At 40.4% G+C, this 22,281-nt stretch overlaps 1 protein-coding gene across 2 annotated transcripts in view; it reads right to left on the bottom strand.

The window, feature by feature from the left end:
• The window catches only part of LOC139570600 (RPE-retinal G protein-coupled receptor-like), a 40,346-nt gene extending 23,725 nt beyond the window's left edge, over positions 1–16,621 (bottom strand). Inside the window, exons 1-4 of one of the 2 annotated variants that reach the window (XM_071392586.1) lie at positions 16,233–16,621; positions 15,725–15,881; positions 14,184–14,305; positions 1,525–1,678 (exon numbers count right to left, since the gene is read on the bottom strand). In XM_071392586.1, coding sequence (XP_071248687.1) covers positions 1,525–1,678; positions 14,184–14,305; positions 15,725–15,881; positions 16,233–16,311 — 512 coding nt within the window. In that variant the 5' untranslated portion in view covers positions 16,312–16,621. The remainder of the gene's footprint in view (positions 1–1,524; positions 1,679–14,183; positions 14,306–15,724; positions 15,882–16,232) is intronic. The other variant, XM_071392585.1, reaches the window with a different exon arrangement.
• Between the last annotated feature and the right edge of the window lie 5,660 nt (positions 16,622–22,281).

The following is a 22,281-nucleotide window of genomic DNA, read 5'->3' as shown; positions in this document are numbered from 1 at the left end:
GTAGACTATGATCGATAATGTCAAAAGCCGCATTGAAGTCTAACAAAACAGCCCGACAATCTTTTTATCATAAATTTCTCTCAGCCGTCATTTGTGTAAGTGCCATGTTTGTTGAATGTCCTTCGTGCTAAAAATCTGTTACTGTAGAATGGCATTGTATCTGGTCAAACACCATTTTTCCCAAAAGTTTACGAAGGGTTGGTAACAGGCTGACTGGTCGGCTATTTGAGCCAGTAAATGTGGCTTTACTATCCTTAGGTAGGGGAATAACTTTTTATTTCCTCCAGGCCTGAGGGCACACACTTTATGGTAGGCTGAAATTGAAGATATGGCAAATAGGAGTGGCAATATCATCTGCTATTATCGTCAGTAATTTTCCATCCAAGATGTCAGACCCCGGTGGCTTGTCAGTGTTGATAGACAACAATATTTTTTTCACCACTTTACACTTTACAGATTTCAAAAATGCAATGCTTGTCTTTTATTAATTGGTCAGATACAGTATATTTGGATGTGAAGTGTCAGCATTTGTTGCTTGCATGTCATGCCTAAATTTGCTAATCTGGCCAATGAAAAAATCATTAAAGTAGTTGGCAATATCAGTGGGTTTTGTAATGAATAAATCATCTGATTCAGTGAATGATGGAGTGGGGTTTGCCTTTCAAAAACATAGGAATAGCCACAAAACATATATATATATATATTACCTTTATTTAACTAGGCAAGTCAGTTAAGGACAAATTCTTATTTTCAATGACGGCCTAGGAACAGTGGGTTAACTGCCTTGTTCAGGGGCAGAACGACAGTTTTTTACCTTGTCAGTTCAGGGATTTGATTGTGCAACCTTTCGGTTACAAGTCCAACGCTCTAACCACGAGGCTACCTGCCGCCCCAAATATTACCTCTTATACACTATATTAGGCCCAGTCTTTGGAACTTTGGTTTTCCTAGATATGGCTACTATATTTTGATCACTACATCCGATGGATTTGAATACTGCTTTCAAACAAATGTCTGCAGCATTAGTAAATATGTGATCAATACATGTTGATGATTTCATTCCTGTGCTTTTTGTAACTACCCTGGTTGGTTGAATGATAACCTGAACCAGGTTGCAGACACTAGTTACAGTTTGAAGCTTTCTCTGGAGTGAGTAGCCAGAAAATCACCCAGAAAATATAACTCTATTGATTTCACACACTACTCTACATATATCCTGATGCCAAGTCACCTTACCTCTATACATATCTACCGCTATCACTCCAGTATCCCTGCACATTGTAAATATGGTTCTGAAACTGACCGTGTGTATAATATGCTTACTTACATAATTGTTTTATTATTATTATTATTATTATTTTTATATTGTGTGTTTTTGTTCTACCTTGTTATTTGTAGTATTATATTGTTATTGATTACTGCAAAGTTGGGTTTAGAGATTGCAAGAAAGGCATTTAACTGTACTTGTGCATGTGACATTAAAAACTTGAAACCTGAAACTTGAAACGTGGGTGTGTTTGTCACCTGTCTCCTTTGCTGTAGTCAAGGGTACAGCATGTCCTGAGGGGTTCGTAGTCATACTCTCCCCAGCCGATGAGGGGCATGGCGGACCAGAAGGCGGTGAACAGCCAGATGAAAATAGCCAGAGTGATGGCACTGCTCCACTGTAGCTTTGTCCCTGATGAAAAGCACAACCATAGAAATACATGACTATTGTAGCTGTAAACGGCAGATTTGTTTATGGAATATCTACATAGGCGTACAGAGGCCCATTATCAGCCACCATCACTCCTGCGTTCCAATGGCACGTTGTGTTAGCTAATCCAAGTTTATCATTTTAAAAGGTTAATTGATCATTAGAAAACCCATGCTCTTACTGAGGCAAGGAGGTTGTTGGCCAAGATCTCGCGATACATGGCCCCATCCATCCTCCCCTCAATACGGTGCAGTCGTCCTGTCCCCTTTGCAGAAAAGCATCACCAAAGAATGATGTTTCCACCTCCATGCTTCACAGTTGGGATGGTGTTCTTGGGGTTGTACTCATCCTTCTTCTTCCTCCAAACACGGCGAGTGGAGTTTAGACCAAAAAGCTCTACTTTTGTCACATCAGACCACATGACCTTCTCCCATTCCTCCTCTGGATCATCCAGATGGTCATTGGCAAACTTCAGACGGGCCTGGACATGCGCTGGCTTGAGCAGGGGGACCTTGCGTGCGCTGCAGGATTTTAATGCATGACGGCGTAGTGTGTTACTAATGGTTTTCTTTGAGACTGTGGTCCCAGCTCTCTTCATTCAGGTCCTGCCGTGTAGTTCTGGGCTGATCCCTCACCTTCCTCATGATCATTGATGCCCCAGGAGGTGAGATCTTTCATGGAGCCCCAGACCGAGGGTGATTGACCGTCATCTTGAACTTCTTCCATTTTCTAATAATTGCGCCAACAGTTGTTTCCTTCTCACCAAGCTGCTTGCCTATTGTCCTGTAGCCCATCCCAGCCTTGTGCAGGTCTACAATTTTATCCCTGATGTCCTTACACAGCTCTCTGGTCTTGGCCATTGTGGAGAGGTTGGAGTCTGTTTGATTGAGTGTGTGGACAGGTGTCTTTTATACAGGTAATGAGTTCAAACAGGTGCAGTTAATACAGGTAATGAGTGGAGAACAGGAGGGCTTCTTAAAGAAAAACTAACAGGTCTGTGAGAGCCGGAATTCGTACTGGTTGGTAGGTTATCAAATACTTATGTCATGCAATAAAAAGCAAATTAATTACGTAAAAATCATACAATGTGCTTTTATGGATTTTTGTTTTAGATTCCGTCTCTCACAGTTGAAGTGTACCTATAATAAAAAATTACAGACCTCTAAATCCTGCAAAATCGGCAGTGTATCAAATACTTGTTCTCCCCACTGTATATATATAGTGCCTTCAAAACTATGAAATAACACATATGGAGTAGTAACCCCAAAAATTTTAAACAAATCAAAATATATTCTACATGTGAGATTCTTCAAATAGCCACCCTTTGCCTTAATGACAGCTTTGGCATTCTCTCAACCAGCTTCACCTGGAATGCTTTTCCAATGGTCTTGAAGGACTTCCCACATATGCTGAGCACTTGTTGGCTGTTTTTGCTTCACTCTGCGGTCTGACTCATCTCAAACTATCTCATTTTGGTTGAGGTCGAGGGGTTGTGGAGGCCAGGTCATCTGATGAAGCACTCCATCACTCTCCTTCTTGGTAAAATAGCCTTAACACAGCCCGGAGGTGTGTTAGGTCATTGTCCTGTTGAAAATCAAATGATAGTCCCACTAAGCCCAAACCAGATGGGATGGCGTATCGCTGCAGAGTGCTGTGGTTGCCATGCTGGTTAAGGGTGCCTTGAATTCTAAATTAATCACTGACAGTGTCACCAGCAAAGCACCCCCACACCGTAATACCTCCTCCTCCATGCTTTACGGTGGGAAATACATCCGTTCACCCACACATCTCACAAAGACAGGGAGGTTTTGGACTCCAGACCAAAGGACAAATTTCCACCGGTCTAATGTCCATTGCTCATGTTTCTTGGCCCAAGCAAGTCTCTTCTTATTATTGGTGTCCTTTGGTAGTGGTTTCTTTGCAGCAATTCAATCATGAAGGCCTGATTCACACAGTTTCCTCTGAACAATTGATGTTGAGACATGTCTGTTACTTGAACTCTGTAAATCATTTATTTGGGCTGCAATTTCTGAGACTGGTAACTCTAATGAACTTATCCCTGCAGCAGAGGTAACTCTGGCTCTTACATTCCTTTGGCGATTCGCATGAGAGACAGTTTCATCATAGCACTTGATGGTTTTTGAAACTGCACTTGAAGAAACTTTCAAAGTTCTTGAACTTTTCCATATTGACTGACCTTCATGTCTTAAAGTAATGATGGACTGTCATTTCTCTTTACTTATTTGAGCTATCCTTGCCATAATATAGACTTGGTCTTCTGTATACTATCTTTTCTATACCCCCCCACCTTGTCTGTATATATATACAGTTGAAATCGGAAGTTTACATACACCTTAACCAAATACATTTAAAATCTTAATTTTTTTTTTTTACAATTCCTGACATTTAATCCAAGTAAAAATTCCCTGTTTTAGGTCAGTTAGGATCACCACTTTATTTTAAGAATGTGAAATGTCAGAATAATAGTAGAGTGGTTTGTTTCAGCTTTTATTTCTTTCATCACATTGCAAGCGGGTCAGAAGTTTACATACACTCAATTAGTATTTGGTAGCATTGCCTTTAAATTGTTTAACTTGGGTCAAACGTTTCGGTTAGCCTTCCACAAGCTTCCCACAATAGAGTGAATTTTGGCCCATTCCTCCTGACAGAGCTGGTGTAACTGAGTCAGGTGTGTATGCCTCCTTGCTCGCACATGCTTTTTCAGTTCTGCCCACACATTTTCTATGGGATTGAGGTCAGGGCTTTTTGTTAGCCACTCCAATACCTTGACTTTGTTGTCCTTAAGCCATTTTGCCACAACTTTGGAAGTATGCTTGGGGTATTTGTACATTTGGAAGACTCATTTGCGACCAAGCTTTAACTTCCTGACTGATGTCTTGAGATGTTGCTTCAATATATCCATGTAATTTTCTTCCCTCATGATGCCATCTATTTTGTGAAGTGTACCAGTCCCTCCTGCAGCAAAGCAACCCCACAATATGATGCTGCCCCGCCGTGCTTCACGGTCGGGATGGTGTTCTTTGGCTTGCAAGCGTCCCCTTTTCCCTCCAAACATAACAATGGTCAAAATGGCCAAATAGTTATATTTTTGTTTCATCAGACCAGAGGACATTTCTCCAAAAAGTACGATATTTGTCCCCATGTGCAGTTGCAAACCGTAGGCTGTCTTTTTTATGGCGGTTTTGGAGCAGTGGCTTCTTCCTGAGCGGCCTTTCAGGTTGTGTTGATATAGGACTCATTTTACTGTGGATGTAGATACTTTTGTACCTGTTTCCTCCAGCATCTTCACAAGGTCCTATGCTGTTTTTCTGGGATTGATTTGATCTTTTCGCACCAAAGTACCTTCATCTCTAGGAGACAGAATGCGTCTCCTTCCTGAGCGGTATGACGGCTGCGTTGTCCCATGTGTTTATACTTGCGTACTATTGTTTCTACAGATGAACGTGGTACCTTCAGGCATTTGGAAATTTCTCCCAAGAATGAACCAGACCTGTGGAGGTCTACAGTTTTTTTTATGAGGTCTTGGCTGATTTCTTTTGATTTTTCCATGATGTCAAGAAAAGAGGCACTGAGTTTGAAGGTAGGCCTTGAAATTCATCCACAGGTACACCTCCAATTGACTCAAATGATGTCAATTAGCTTATTAGAAACTTCTAAAGCCATGACATAATTTTCTGGAATTTTCCAAGCTGTTTAAAGGAACAGTCAACTTAGTGTATGTAAACTTCTGACCCACTGGAATTGTGATACAGTGAATTATAAGTGAAATAATCTGTCTGTAAACAATTGTTGTAAAAATGATGCACAAAGTAGATGTCCTTACCAAATTGTCAAAACTATAGTTTGTTAACAAAACATGTGTGGAGTGATTGATAAACGAGTTTTAATGACTCCAACCTAAGTTTTCTTTTTTTTTTTTTTGCAGACGTGTTGCTGTGCGTTTTGTTGCTGTGCGTTTTGTTGCCAACCTTACTCTGCTAGCTGACAACTTTACGTTTTTTTTCTTTTTACTTTTTAATTACCATTTATATTTTTAGTTTTTCCATCACAACTTTTTTCCCTCATTCAACTTTTTCACTCCGGACGCTTTATCTGGACATGGTTCGTCAGCACTTTCAACAGCCGAAGCTAAGTAGTAACATTAACATGATGTCTTCTAATTGCAGTCGCTGTACTCATAATATACAGGAGAACGATCGCCTTACGGCGAGGATAGCTGTGCTGCAAGCCCAGCTTCAGACGCAATCGTTAGGCAAGGGTAATTTCAGTGTAGGAAAGGATGAAACAGCGTCTGTGCCACCAGTAAGTACAGATAGTAGTATAAACCCCCCCACACAGTCCCCACAGCCGGACAACTTTCTCATGGCTTCTGGAGGGAAATGCTGTAGGAATGCTCAACTGGTGTCGCTCATTCAGCCGACAGAAACTTTCAACCGCTTTTCCCCATTAAGTAGCGAGTCGGAGTCTGAGGCCGAGTCTTCTCTTGTCTCTACTCCTCCCGTTACGGGGTCTGAGACGCCGAAGGCTCCCACCATTAGCTCTGACAAATTGAAAACCCTAGTCATTGGCGACTCCATTACCCGCAGTATTAGACTTAAAACGAATCACCCAGCGATCATACACTGTTTACCAGGGGGCAGGGCTACCGACGTTAAGGCTAATCTGAAGATGGTGCTGGCTAAAGCTAAAACTGGCGAGTGTAGAGAGTATAGAGATATTGTTATCCACGTCGGCACCAAAGATGTTAGGATGAAACAGTCAGAGGTCACCAAGCACAACATAGCTTCAGCGTGTAAATCAGCTAGAAAGATGTGTCGGCATCGAGTAATTGTCTCTGGCCCCCTCCCAGTTAGGGGGAGTGACGAGCTCTACAGCAGAGTCTCACAACTCAATCGCTGGTTGAAAACTGTTTTCTGCCCCTCCCAAAAGATAGAATTTGTAGATAATTGGCCCTCTTTCTGGGACTCACCCACAAACAGGACCAAGCCTGACCTGCTGTGGAGTGACGGACTCCATCCTAGCTGGAGGAGTGCTCTCATCTTATCTACCAACATAGATAGGGCTCTAACTCCCCTAGCTCCACAATGAAATAGGGTGCAGGCCAGGCAGCAGGCTTTTAGCCAACCTGCGAGCTTAGTGGAGTCTGCCACTAGCATAGTCAGTGTAGTCAGCTCAGCCATCCCCATTGAGACTGTGTCTGTGCCTCGACCTAGGTTGGGCAAAACTAAACATGGCGGTGTTCGCCTTAGCAATCTCATTAGGATAAAGACCTCCTCCATTCCTGCCATTATTGAAAGCGATAGTGATACCTCACATCTCAAAATAGGGTTACTTAATGTTAGATCCCTCACTTCAAAGGCAGTTATAGTCAATGTACTAATCACTGATCATAATGTTGATGTGATTGGCCTGACTGAAACATGGCATAAGCCTGATGAATTTACTGTGTTAAATGAGGCCTCACCTCCTGGTTACACTAGTGACCATATCCCCCGTGCATCCCGCAAAGGCGGAGGTGTTGCTAACATTTACGATAGCAAATTTCTATTTACAAAAAAGAAAATGACGTTTTCGTCTTTTGAGCTTCTAGTCATGAAATCTATGCAGCCTACTCATAGCTACTGTTTACAGGCCTCCTGGGCCATATACAGCGTTCCTCTCTGAGTTCCCTGAATTCCTATCGGACCTTGAGTCATAGCAGATAATATTCTAATTTTTGGTGATTTTAATATTCATATGGAAAAGTCCACAGACCCACTCCAAAAGGCTTTCGGAGCCATCATCGACTCAGTGGGTTTTGTCCAACATGTCTCTGGACCTACTCACTGCCACAGTCATACTCTGGACCTAGTTTTGTCCCATGGAATAAATGTTGTAGATCTTAATGTTTTTCCTCATAATCCTGGACTATCGGACCACCATTTTATTACGTTTGCAATCACAACAAATAATCTGCTCAGACCCCAACCAAGGAGCATCAAAAGTCGTGCTATAAATTCTCAGACAACACAAAGATTCCTTGATGCCCTTCCAGACTCCCTCTGCCTACCCAAGGATATCAGAGGACAAAAATCAGTTAACCACCTAACTGAGGAACTCAATTTAACCTTGCGCAATACCCTAGATGCAGTTGCACCCCTAAAAACGAAAAACATTTGTCATAAGAAACTAGCTCCCTGGTATACAGAAAATACCCGAGCTCTGAAGCAAGCTTCCAGAAAATTGGAACGGAAATGGCGTCACACCAAACTGGAAGTCTTTCGACTAGCTTGGAAAGACAGTACCGTGCAGTATCGAAGAGCCCTCACTGCTGCTCGATCATCCTACTTTTCCAACTTAATTGAGGAAAATAAGAACAGTCCAAAATTTCTTTTTGATACTGTTGCAAAGCTAACTAAAAAGCAGCATTCCCCAAGAGAGGATGGCTTTCACTTCAGCAGTAATAAATTTGAGGAACTTCTTTGAGGAAAAGATCATGATCATTAGAAAGCAAATTACGGACTCCTCTTTAAATCTGCGTAATCCTCCAGGGCTTAGCTGTCCTGGATCTGCACAGCTCTGCCAGGGCCTGGGATCGGGAGAGACACTCAAGTGTTTTAGTACTATATCTCTTGACACAATGATGAAAATAATCATGGCCTCTAAACCTTCAAGCTGCATACTGGATCCTATTCCAACTAAACTACTGAAAGAGCTGCTTCATGTGCTTGGCCCTCCTATGTTGAACATAATAAACGGCTCTCTATCCACCGGATGTGTACCAAACTCACTAAAAGTGGCAGTAATAAAGCCTCTCTTGAAAAAGCCAAACCTTGACCCGGAAAATATAAAAAACTATCGGCCTATATCGAATCTTCCATTCCTCTCAAAAAAAATTGAAAAAGCTGTTGCGCAGCAACTCACTGCCTTCCTGAAGACAAACAATGCTTCAGTCTGGTTTTAGACCCCCTCATAGCACTGAGACTGCACTTGTGAAGGTGGTAAATGACCTTTTAATGGCGTCAGACCGAGGCTCTGCATCTGTCCTCGTGCTACTTGACCTTAGTGCTGCCTTTGACACCATCGATCACCACATTCTTTTGGAGAGACTGGAAACCCAAATTGGTCTACACGGACAAGTTCTGGCCTGGTTTAGATCTTATCTGTCGGAAAGATATCAGTTTGTCTCTGTGAATGGTTTGTCCTCTGACAAATCAACTGTACATTTCGGTGTTCCTCAAGGTTCCGTTTTAGGACCACTATTGTTTTCACTATATATTTTATCTCTTGGGGATGTTATTCGAAAACATAATGTTAACTTTCACTGCTATGCGGATGACACACCGCTGTACATTTCAATGAAACATGGTAAAAGTAGAAAGTTACTGGACCATGTCCAGATAAAGCGTCCGGAGTGAAAAAGTTGAATGATGGAAAAAAGTTGTGATGGAAAAACTAAAAATATAAACGGTAATTAAAAAGTAAAAAAACGTACATTTCAATGAAACATGGTGAAGCCCCAAAATTGCCCTCGCTAGAAGCCTGTGTTTCAGAAATAAGGAAGTGGATGGCTGAAAACATTCTACTTTTAAACTCGGACAAAACAGAGATGCTTGTTCTAGGTCCCAAGAAACAAAGAGATCTTCTGTTAAATCTGACAATTAATCTTAATGGTTGTAAAGTCGTCTCAAATAAAACTGTGAAGGACCTCGGCGTTACTCTTGACCCTGATCTCTCTTTTGACGAACATATCAAGACTGTTTCAAGGACAGCTTTTTTCCATCTACGTAACATTGCAAAAATCTGAGACTTTCTGTCCAAAAATGATGCAGAAAAATTCATCCATGCATTTGTTACTTCTAGGTTAGACTACTGCAATGCTCTACTTTCCGGCTACACGGATAAAGCACTAAATAAACTTCAGTTAGTGCTAAATACGGCTGCTAGAATCCTGACTAGAACCAAGAAATTTGATCATATTACTCCAGTGCTAGCTTCCATACACTGGCTTCCTGTTAACCTCTTATGGCTGCAAGGGAAATTATTGAGTAGCCAGAAAAAAGGTGCCCATTTCAAACGGCCTCGTACTCAATTCTTGCTCGTACAATATGCATATTATTTATTACCTTTGGATATAAAACACCTTCTAGTTTCTAAAACAGGTTTAATTATTTCTCTAAGTGAAACATAACTCTTTTTACAGCCCATTTTCTGGAAAAAGTGAATTTTCCAAGAAGCTATGTCTCTCTTCAAGATACTCTCTATAAAAGGCCTTGGCACTTGGGACTGTACAAACACGTCACACATCTTCCCCTGGTTGTCATGCGGAAGTGAGAGAAAAAAGGACTTGATTATCTCTGTCAGGGACTGAAAGGAACCTCTTTGAGTGATAAGTGCGCACTTTATAATTTTTTCTGGGCGCGAAGTAGGAACTGGACCGCGCTCCTGGAAAACACTCGTTATAGGTGAATATGACCTCCAGCTTCGATTTTCTTTGATACATGTCACAAAATCATCCTAAAGTATGTTTTTTCAATATACTTTAATTATATTATTGAAATTTATTCTGGACTTTAGACGTGATGCGACGCAAGAATTTTGTCAAGACGGAGAGGTTAGCATGGCATGGCCAGTGTGTCATGCTAATTCAACAGGGACATCGTTCGTTCTAGGTCCAAATGAACACGGTTCTGAACAAAGGACCCTTTGGAGAACATTCTGATGGAAAATCAACAAAGATAAGGACCCAATTTGGGATGCTTTTTCATATATCTGTCGAACTGTGCTATCGCTAGCGTTTGACTAGAATCAATGCTGCTGTGTGCTAGCTATTGTAGTAAGCTAATATAACGATATATTGTGTTTTCGCTGTAAAACACTTCAGAAATCGGAAATATTGTCTGTATTCACAAGATCTTTCTCTTTCATTAGCTATCCACCATATATTTTTCTGAAATCTTTTCTGATGTGAAATTAGAAGTAGACGTTGGTGTCTGTTTTCTCTGGCTACTGCCGTGCGATTTCTTACTGTAGCTATGATGGTAGCAGTAATGTAAAACTGATTTATAGCTAAAATATGCATTTTTTTTGAACAAAACATAGATTTATTGTGTAACATGTTATAGGACTGTCATCTGAGGGAGTTTTTTCTAGGTTATTTAGGTTAGTTCTAGGTTAGTTAGGTTGGCTTTGCATGCTAGCTGCATGCTAGCTGCATGCTACCGGTGCTGTGAAAAATAAGTGTCTCTCTTTTTGTATTTGGTGGTGAGCTAACATGAATATATGTGGTGTTTTCGCTGTAAAACATTTAAAGAATCTGAAATATTGTCTGTATTCACAAGATCTTTCTCTTTCATTAGCTATCCACCATATATTTCTCTGAAATGTTTTCTGAAGTGTAATAAGGTAGTTGACGTTGGTGTCTGTATTTTCTCTGGCTACTCCCGTGCGATTTCTTACTGTAGCTATGATGGTAGCAGTAATGTAAAACTGATTTATAGCTAAAATATGCATTTTTTTTTAACAAAACATAGATTTATTGTGTAACATGTTATAGGACTGTCATCTGAGGTAGTTTTTTCTAGGTTATTTAGGTTGGTTCTAGGTTAGTTAGGTTGGCTTGTGCATGCTAAATGCAGCCTACTTGTGCTGTGAAAAATGTCTTTCTGTCTTTTTTTATTTGGTGGTGACCTAACATAAATATATGTGGTGTTTTCTCTGTAAAACATTTAAAAAATCGGACATGTTGGCTGGATTGACAAGATGTTTATCTTTCAAATGCTGTATTGGACTTGTTAATGTGTGAAAGTTAAATATTTTACAAAAATAGATTTTGAATTTCGCGCTCTGCACTTGGACAGGCTGTTGTCATATTGATCCCGATGTCGGGCTTGCAGCCTGAAGAAGTTAAGGCAAGGGCTGATTTCAAGGTTTTACTGTTAACCTATAAAGCGTTACATGGGCTTGCTCCTGCCGTACATACCTACACGTACGCTACGGTCACAAGACGCAGGCCTCCTAATTGTCCGTAGAATTTCTAAGCAAATAGCTGGAGGCAGGGCTTTCTCCTATAGATCTCCATTTTTATGGAATGGTCTGCCTACCCATGTGAGAGACGCAGACTCGGTCTCAATCTTTAAGTCTTTACTGAAGACTTATCTCTTTAGTAGGTCATATGATTGAGTGTAGTCTGGCCCAGGAGTGTGAAGGTGAACGGAAAGGCTCTGGAGCAACGAACCGCCCTTGCTGTCTCTGCCTGGCCGGTTCCTCTCTCTCCACTGGGATTCTCTACCTCTAACCCTATTACAGGGGCTGAGTCACTGGCTTAATGGTGCTCTTTCATGCCGTCCCTAGGAGGGGTGCGTCACTTGAGTGGGTTGAGTTACTGACGTGATCTTCCTGTCTGGGTTGGCTTGTGCTGGTTTGTGCTGTGGTGGAGATCTTTGTGGGCTATACTCGGCCTTGTCTCAGGATTGTAAGTTGAAGTGGTTGAAGATATCCCTCTAGTGGTGCGGGGGCTGTGCTTTGGCAAAGTGGGTGGGGTTATATCCTTCCTGTTTGGCCCTGTCCGGGGGTATCATCGGATGGGTCCACAGTGTCTCCTGACCCCTCCTGTCTCAGCCTCCAGTATTTATGCTGCAGTAGTTTGTGTCGGGGGGCTAGGGTCAGTTGGTTATATCTGGAGTACTTCTCCTGTCTTATCCAGTGTCCTGTGTGAATTTAAGTATGCTCTCTCTAATTCTCTCCTTCTCTCTTTCTTTCTCTCTCTCGGAGGACCTGAGCCCTAGGACCATACGTCAGGACTACCGGGCATGATGACTCCTTGCTGTCCCCAGTCCACCTGGCCTTGCTGCTGTTCCAGTTTCAACTGTTCTGCCTGCGGTTATGGAACCCCTACCTGTCCCAGACCTGCTGTTTTCAACTCTTAATGATCGGCTATGAAAAGCCAACTGACATCTATTCCTGATTATTATTTGACCATGCTTGTCATTTATGAACATTTTGAACATCTTGGCTCTCTCTAATTCTCTCCTTTTCTCTTTCTTTCTCTCTCTCGGAGGACCTGAGCCCTAGGACCATACGTCAGGACTACCGGGCATGATGACTCCTTGCTGTCCCCAGTCCACCTGGCCTTGCTGCTGTTCCAGTTTCAACTGTTCTGCCTGCGGTTATGGAACCCCTACCTGTCCCAGACCTGCTATTTTCAACTCTTAATGATCGGCTATGAAAAGCCAACTGACATTTATTTCTGATTATTATTTGACCATGCTTGTCATTTATGAACATTTTGAACATCTTGGCCATGTTCTGTTATAATCTCCACCCGGCACAGCCAGAAGAGGACTGGCCACCCCTCATAGCCTGGTTCCTCTCTAGGTTTCTTCCTAGGTTTTGGCCTTTCTAGGGAGTTTTTCCTAGCCACCGTGCTTCTACACCTGCATTGCTTGCTGTTTGGGGTTTTAGGCTGGGTTTCTGTACAGCACTTCGAGATATTAGCTGATGTACGAAGGGCTATATAAAATAAACTTGATTGATTGATAGATTGAAGTGTATGTAAACTTCCGACTTCAACTGTATATATCAAAAACGTTCCACAGGGATGCTGGCCCATGTTGACTCCAATGCTTCCCACAGTTGTGTCAAGTTGGCTGATGTCCTTTGGGTGGTGGATCATTCTTGATACACACAGGAATCTGTTGAGCGTGAAACACCCAGCAGCGTTGCAGTTCTTGATACAAACTGGTGCACCTTGCACCTAATACCATACCCCGTTCGAATCCACTTAAATATTTTGTCTTGCCCATTCACCCTCTGAATGGCACACACACACACAATCAATGTTTCAATATTCTTAAGGCTTAAAAATCATTCTTTATCCTGTCTCCTCCCCTTCATCTACACTAATTGAAGTGGATTTAACAAGTGACATCCATAAGGGATCATAGCTTTCACCTGGATTCACCTGGTCAGTCTATGTCATGCAAAGAGCAGGGTCCTTAATGTTTTGTACACTCAATGTATAGTTTGACAAGGTCAAAACACAATAGAAATTGTGTCAGTGTGGGTGTAATCTGCAGATTATGTCTTTGTGAGAGGTCATTAAAACCATATAGATGAGTGACCTCATAACAGACCAATAGACTCTTAGGCCAGATGGCCTTTTAGGATGCTGTGAGGCCCCAAGAACAGCTGCACACAAAGATTAGTCCTGTTTAGTGTGTGTTTGTTTGTGCATTTGTTGTTGGGGATGGATGTGTGTGTGTGTGTACATTTATTGTTGGGGATGTGTGTGTGTGTGTGTGTGTGTGTGTGTGTGTGTGTGTGTGTGTGTGTGTGTGTGTGTGTGTGTGTGTGTGTGTGTGTGTGTGTGTGTGTGTGTGTGTGTGTGTGTGTGTGTGTGTGTGTGTGTGTGTGTGTGTGTGTGTGTGCACGTGTGTCTATGGAGATGTATGAGACCTAAGAAACCTATGAGACTCATGCCACTTACTTGTGCAGTACTGGTGGTATCTGTCCCATGCAATGGCAGCAATGAAGTGGATGCTGGCGAGAGCTGTCACGAAACCCTGGAAGCCATGAGTCTGGCAGCCATCTGAGCCATAGGGCCAGTACCTGGAGAAGGGCATACAGTAGTAAAGAGGGGGAAAGACAATACATTAGGCCTTAACACTATGTTATTATTTTTATTGTGTTCAACAATGAATTGATAGACTGGTAGAGCACAATGTAACAGAAAACTGTAATTTATATGGTCATTTTTAGTATTATCAACAGTAAAAATAAACTTTAAAACATTTTACTGCAGCATACTGTAAATGATGGTGCATTGTGGGAAAATTGGCATATTTCAAATGGTACTGTAATTCCACCCCACAGAATGCAGTACCGTACCGTATTGTGTCGTTTGAGCCCTAAAAACCTTTTGACCATTAGGAGATGCATGGTATGGTTGTTTCTGGCTCATTAACATATTTTGAGGCGTACCTTGTAAGAAGCTATATTTGTTGCACCCATTAGTGAGAATGCTGTACCAATTTAACTCATATGTAGTTATAGTACTCTGTCAATTTAAAATGTATAGTCAACAGATTGAAATGGCAGCAAGTCTCAAAGCTTTAAGTGTTGAGCATTATGTCATGTCCTTTTGGTCTGTTCTACCCTGTAGTCTCTGTCAGTTTGGAAGCTTTTGAGAAGGCCTCTAGAAGTGCAAGTGATATAAAACACGAAACATGAATTAATATACTGTAATATACTAGCAGCCAACCTGCTTGCACTAATCACTTGTAATTACAGTGAAATACAAACTCCTCCCCTCAATGAATTTCATTCATCCATTAATTAATGAATTCATTCATTCCGATTACGGTAGCAGTTACATTTTTATAGTATAATATCGTCAGTCAATTTGCGGTAGTGTAGTGTGTGTCATTACACAGTACTTGCTTTGATACTGTATTTATATTACAGTAGGTGTACAGCAATATGAAATACAGAATTTTACTCACCACCGAGATGCCTGCAAGATACTGTCAAATTAATGGCAAACACTTTACAGTGCATAGAACTAGACTGCAGGGAAGGCCAGTGTCTGTTTATGATATTTTGCATTGGCCATGGTCATCTATTAATAACCATTTGAATTTGAAGTGAATCTGGTGCCTGTTTTAATCCTAAACCACCTAGACGCCAACCCAGAGCATCATCGTTCATCCCCCCGATTAAAGAGTTCTAAATCCTCCGCCTTTATGCATCACAGCATAGTCCCCGGAAGGTCTGTTATGACCCTACCTCGTTGGTGTACTACTCTAAAACTATGCAGAGATATTGATTAGCCAATTGATTGGAATATGTCAGAGAGAGAGACACATATTCTCCTTTGAGTTGGTCCGCTATGGTATTGAGAACCCCCAGTATATAATATTCCATATTCAATTAATGGTATTTTGCAGTGGCAAAACGTTGCAACAATGAGTCAGTGTGAGTAAAAAGTGAATAAGGCGATGGGGTGGATTAGTATGCTATGTCACTCACCTCAGAAAACTGGAGAAAGCGGCAATGGTTGCGTTCGCAGAGATGCCCATATCGGCCAATGCCAAACTCAAGACTAGGAAATTGCTGGGGGTTCTCAGCTCTCTTATTTTGAGGAAAGCAGCGACTGTCACAGCATTCAGGAAGAATCCCAGAAGACCTTTAAGGGACATAACACAGAATAGGTTATAAACACAGTGGCAGTGTGCATAGCAGAGCGCATATTCCAAGATTTGAAGTAAACATTTAAAGTTTTCTTTTGAAAGGCTGTTTAAACAATAATAATGTGTTATTCCAGACTATTGAATGTTGAAATTATAGGATATATCATGCAATTGTCTGGACAAAATCAGCATTTCATCCATATTGCATCAGGTCACGTAACTGCGCTGCTACCACTCTTTGTTAAAGAGTGCGTAAACAGGCCACCAACCCTGAACACAGATCATCAGGTCTAACATAGCATATAGAAGCATAGCTACCGCATTTATGGATGAATTCCATCACTCACCCTCCACTAGCAGACAAGATCCCAAAGAGAATACATCGAAGTCTGAGAAACCATCCGGTAAAGGGTAGGAAGACACCATCTTCAATCCGATTTTTCACACCAGTAAAGTGCAGAAATCACAGATCTACTTACTCTTCACTGTCCGCTTGCTTTACAATGTGCCTCTAACCTAACTGATCCCACTTTTAAAGGGGCATTTCACGTGAAAAAGCATGCATGCAATTATGTAAAGCTCTCTCACTCTCTTGCCCCAATCCGCACAAGAATGTATTAATGAACATAACAACACAACCCGCTGTCCCCTAATACGTATTTACACACCGCTACTCTAAAGCTCTCTATTAGTTACACAACAAGCCTTTCTGTCTGTGTAAGACCACCGTCTGGAGAAGGATGACCTTAATGTCAAATGCAAATGTTTGGTGTAGTCTTTACAACTCTGTTGAAAGGATGTTCAGCACCCAGCCATATACATCCATTCATTCATGCTTTTTGTAGGCTACTGAAGTGTTTGCATGGCAGTAATATACAGCACCATTTACAGCTATATAGGCTACGTAACATGTATAGGCCTATAAACAGTATAACGTAGGCAGGGTTGGGTAGGTTACTTTCTAAATGTAATCTGTTATAGTTACTAGTTACCTGTCCAAAATAACGTAACTTTTGGATTAGCCAAACATAATCGGATTACTTTCAGTTACTATTGGATTACTTTCCCCTTAAGAGGCATTAGAAGAAGACAAAAAGGATCCGTCAAACATATTTGGTGTGTCATCATAGTGGTCTCTGACTGGTTGTCAGACTCACTCAGGTTTCCATCCAGTTATGTTTGTAAAGTCATACTGTATAAAAATCATAATTTATTTGTTCCATATGGTGGGATATTTTGTGTCTGTAAAATGTATTACGGCAGTGGAAATGTGGCCGTGAATGTGTTAGCCGTAGCTAGTAGGCTAGCTAGCAGGTAAAAATAGGCCACATGTTTAAAACATATAGAATTAGTTAGTTATTTAGTTATTTGTCATGTTAAAGTTCTGCATTATAATAATTATAGGTGTCCCCTTCTTTGGGTCTGATAGCACAAACAAAGGCGAGAATCACTCAAAATAAATCCACTTCAGGAGATGAAGTGGGTGAGTAAGACTGGAGCACTCCACAAATGATGTGATGATTCACGTATAGTGTCAAATCTTCTCAAATCATTGGATTCATGTTTAGGTAAACTGACTGCAAGAGTTGTTCACACAATCATTCATATGCAAGTTATATGAATTATGTAAGTGTTTTTGTGCATTATTTTGTGCATCATTAAGTAATTCATTTTTTCCCTTACATTTAAAAATGGTAACTGACACACACACACACACACACACACACACACACACACTTCAGACACTTATCTCAGTGTGAGACACTGACCTCACTGCAAAACTGAAAGACAATTAACTATTCTTAGATTTGACTGGAACAAAGCAGGAGAATCAAATAACTGGAACTGCAAGATTTTTAAAGGTATGAGATCTATGTTGAATAAATGAATAAACAAATCTAATGGGAAAGTCAACTCTGTAAACTTTGCTATAGTTCTGTAATACAAAAGGAGGCTTAGTTGAGCGAGATGACGAGATGCTTTCTGACAAAGGTGTGAGAGATACAAAAGCCACAACTTGCCATAAATGATACCATCTATTCTTTAGTGGAACATGCTATAATTGCAACATCCTAATTGGCAGCTTTTCATACCATAGGGTTAGAGGGGAGAACAATGGTCATATTGTTTGCCTACAAAACTGGATTATCAGATTATAATATTTTATATATATTTATTTCCACACTATGAGGTTGGAATAATACTGTGAAATTGTGAAAATTATGATAATTCCCTTTTTAGTGTAAGAGCTGTTTGAAAAGACTGCCTGAAATTTAAGCCTGTTTTGGTGGGATGGAGTTTTGATTAGAAAGAGAGTTTCAAACCTCTCTGCCAATAAAAGCTCATTTTAAGTTCTCGTCCCCAATTAGATCAGTCCTAGCAAAATTCTTGCTTGAGAAATTGCTCTTTGCTAAGAAGAGTTAAAAAAAAAAAAAAAAAAAATTGACAATTTTAATAGAAAACAATCAAAGTAAGATACTTCATTTTTACCCAGAATGGATTTGATATTGTGTCACGTTCTGACCATAGTTCTTCAGACGAAGAGGAGGAAATCTGCTGTTACATATTGAGATAAAAATGGCTGTATATGACCACACAAATCATCATTACTAAATGAGGTCATTTAGGATTCTGTAATGTTTCACGTATTGTGTATTTTAATAAACTGATTTAGATGTGTGCTTTCGGTTTCTGTTTTGGTCTGTGACCATTATAAATACACTACATGTTTTAATGCATGTTTATTCAGATCCGAGGCTATGGAATTTGTGATAAAAACTAGGCTATGTATGAGTCTCTAATATGACTTGTCTGACACAGATTTGTGTTATTATGAACTGATCTGTTTATAGCATAGCTCTTAGTTGTCTCTAATATTAAAGCCAAGCTCACAAATCCATCTGTCCATTGCTGACCTCAGTATGGCTGGCTTTAGGTGTACAGAGAAATTGCCATCTGCACATGGGTTTTTGGCTGTCATGGAAAAACATACTTTTCATGATAAAACAACAATATTTTCCAACAATATTTTCCTCTAATTATATCTGACCCACAAATAAAATGTATTTCCAACATTTGACTCTGTCAAAATATATCACTGATCATTTTGAACCTATGCAATTTTGTTGGGCACTTAACATTTTTATATTTTCCATGTATATATATTTATAAAAATATGCCAAATGTCTCTGGACTGTGAATCTGCCCAAAATATGTCAAATTGTATCTGGCTAATTTATCTGGCTAATATTTTCCTCATTGAGCTTGAATAAGGTACAATTTTAAGACACACTTGATAGAAAAGTCTCAATTTGTCAGGCCATGGACTCTACAAGGTCTTGAAAGCGTTTCACAGGGATGCTGAGCCCACAGTTGTGTCAAGTTGGCTAGATGTCCTTAGTAGTGCATGACGTCATAATATTTTACTGTCAGCCATTGTTGCCATTAATGCTAGTTTGACCACTAGTGGGCAATCTTTGAGAAGCTAAGTTATTGAAATGACATGGAGCTGTATGACCCTAGAGTCCTATTTACTGTAGCTGTTTTAGCGTAACTTATTTATTAGCATAAAGACTAGAAATCACTGTTCACTTTAATAATCGGAACACTAGTCACTTTAATTTAATAATGTTTACATATTTTGCATTACTCATATACTGTATTCTATTTTATTCTACTGTATTTTAGTCTATGCCGCTCTGCCATTGCTAGTCCAAATATTTATATTTATAGGTTCTTAATTCCATTCCTTTACTTTAAATGCGTGTGTATGGTTGTGAAATTGTTAGATATTACTTTAGATATTACTGCACTATTGGAGCTAGAAACACAAGCATTTCGCTACACCCACAATCGCATCTGCTAAACATGTGTATGTGACCAACAACATTTGATTTGATTGGAAAGGCCTACTTCAATATGCGGTATATCTATCAATCATCACACAGCATACAAGTCATCCATGTCTTTAAATACAGTCAAGCATTTTAGTTATAAAATGAAATAACAAAGGGAGCCTCGAATAATTCAACAATGAATAACAATGAATTCAACAATGAATAAATCGCTAAAGCGATTGAATTTAGTAATGCATTTGACAGTTTTTTAATGTTGGCTGTACTAGAGACTTTAAAACCTTTTTTTGTTAGAACAGATTATATAGGATTGATTATAATTTGTTTGTAAATACTTATTGTATTTACTGTACTGTTTATACTGTTATAAATGTAGCTTAATTAAATTGATTAGTATTATGGTGTTTCTATTCCAAGAAAAATGTAAATGCATTTTGCAGTAGCCTATGTAGTCCTCAGGGTTTCCGTCTGGGAAATATGGCTCTGTAAAACGTGACCGGTCGGGAGTAGGCCTAGGCTACAAAGCAACTGCGAGTGAAGGGCAAAATAATCCTAACATTTCCACATCCTAATTGTCGGCTAACCAATACCCAAATGAAGATTCAGTGAAAATAAAAATCTGATTGATTTATCAAGATCAGTCCCCATGCTTGCCTCAAAGCAGCGCGAAACAGTGCTGAAATAGTCGATCACACGTGGTTAGGCTAATGCTTCCAATGCTATTATAACAATTGGATGACTTTGGGTGTTTCAGTAAGCAACACTTTGTTGCATTCAGTTGCTTGAGCCTAATTTATTCCAATGTTTCTGTCATTCAGATATATTGATTCCCATAGTAATTCAATATGGATCTATCCAGATGTGGTTAGAAAACAATGCATGTGGTGGGCTATGCAAAGAGATGTCTCACAAACATCCATGAATAAATTTAAAGTCCTTCAACAAGGCAATAGTATATTGTCCTACTGATAGCCTATCAAGGGTGGTTGGCTACTTTTGTATTCCAATTTATTGGAAAGGCTGCTAAACAATTTAAACCTGGCCCACACTATTGTTGCGAACTTATTGTACAGTGCACTTTCACTCAATTCTCCGCCTAACTCTCTAGCCATGCCACCAGATTATTCTTTCTATTGTTATTATCTATTTGGTAACATTTCCGTGCTCCCGAGTGGCGCAGCGGTCTAAGGCACTGCATCTCAGTGCAAGAGGCATCACTACAGACACCCTGGTTTGAATCCAGGCTGTATCACAACTGACCGTGATTGGGAGTCCCATAGGGCGGCGCACAATTGGCCCAGGTTTGGCCGGTGTAGGCCGTCATTGTAAATATGAATGTGTTCTTAACTGACTTGCCGAGTTAAATAAAAAAATAATATAATGGAATATAACAGAACGTTTTCATTTCTCATCAAACAAAATGTATACTGAAAAATTGAAAATCCACCAAAGTCAGCCTTTAAATGCTTTATTATCCAAATGTTGAATGTGTGTGTGTGGATGACAGAGAGAAACAAAATGGTGCAGTTTGAGGCCATGTGGCGGGATGCAGGCGCTGGAGATGGGGGTTTGAACAGGTGGGTCTGGGCAGGTGTGATGTAGTTTTCATTTGTATGTGTATGTTTTGTATTGTCTAAAAATATCAAATAAAACTGGAAGGCTTTTCCAACAGTCTTGAAGAAGTTCCCACATATGCTGAGCATTTGTTGGCTGCTTTTCCTTCACTCTGCGGTCCAACTCATCCCAAACCGTCTCAATTTGGTTGAGGTCACGGGATTTGGAGGCCAGGTCATCTGATGCAGCACTCCACCACTCTCCTTCTTGGTCAAATAGCCCTTACACAGCCTTGAGGTGTGTTGGGTCATTGTCCTGTTGAAAAACAAATGATAGTCAGACTAAGCCAAAACCAGATGGGATGGCATATCGCTGCAGACTGCTGTGGTAGCCAAGCTGTTAAGGGCGCCTTGAATTCTAAATAAATCACTGACAGTGTCACCAGAAAAGCACCCCCACACCATAACACCTCCTCCTCCATGCTTTACGTTGGGAATTACACATGCAAAGATCATCTGTTCACCCACACCGCGTCTTACAAAGACACAGCAGTTGGAACCAAAAATCTCCAATTTGGACTCCAGACCAAAGGCCAAAGTTCCACCGGTCTAATGTCCATTGGTCGAGTTTCTTGGCCCAAGCAAGTCTCTTCTTCTTATTGGTGTCTTTTAGTAGTGGCTTCTTTGCAGTAATTCGACCATGAGGGCTGATTCACAAAGTCACCTCTGAACAGTTGATATTGAGATGTGTCTGTTACTTGAACTCTGTGAAGCATTTATTTGGGCTGCAATTTCTGAGGCTGGTAAACTCTAATGAACTTATGCTCTGCAGCAGAGGTAACTCTGAGTCTTCCATTCCTGTGGCGATCCTCATGAGAGCCAGTTTCATCATAGCGCTGGATGGTTTTTGCGACTACCTTGTCACAACACAACTGATTGGCTCAAACGCATTAGGAAGGAAAGAAAATCCACAAATTAAGTTTTAAGAA

Source organism: Salvelinus alpinus, chromosome 3, assembly GCF_045679555.1.
Source record: "Salvelinus alpinus chromosome 3, SLU_Salpinus.1, whole genome shotgun sequence".
Classification (NCBI taxonomy): domain Eukaryota; kingdom Metazoa; phylum Chordata; class Actinopteri; order Salmoniformes; family Salmonidae; genus Salvelinus; species Salvelinus alpinus.
The sequence above is the reverse complement of the archived record's forward strand: the minus strand, read 5'-3'. Positions and strand labels throughout refer to the sequence as shown.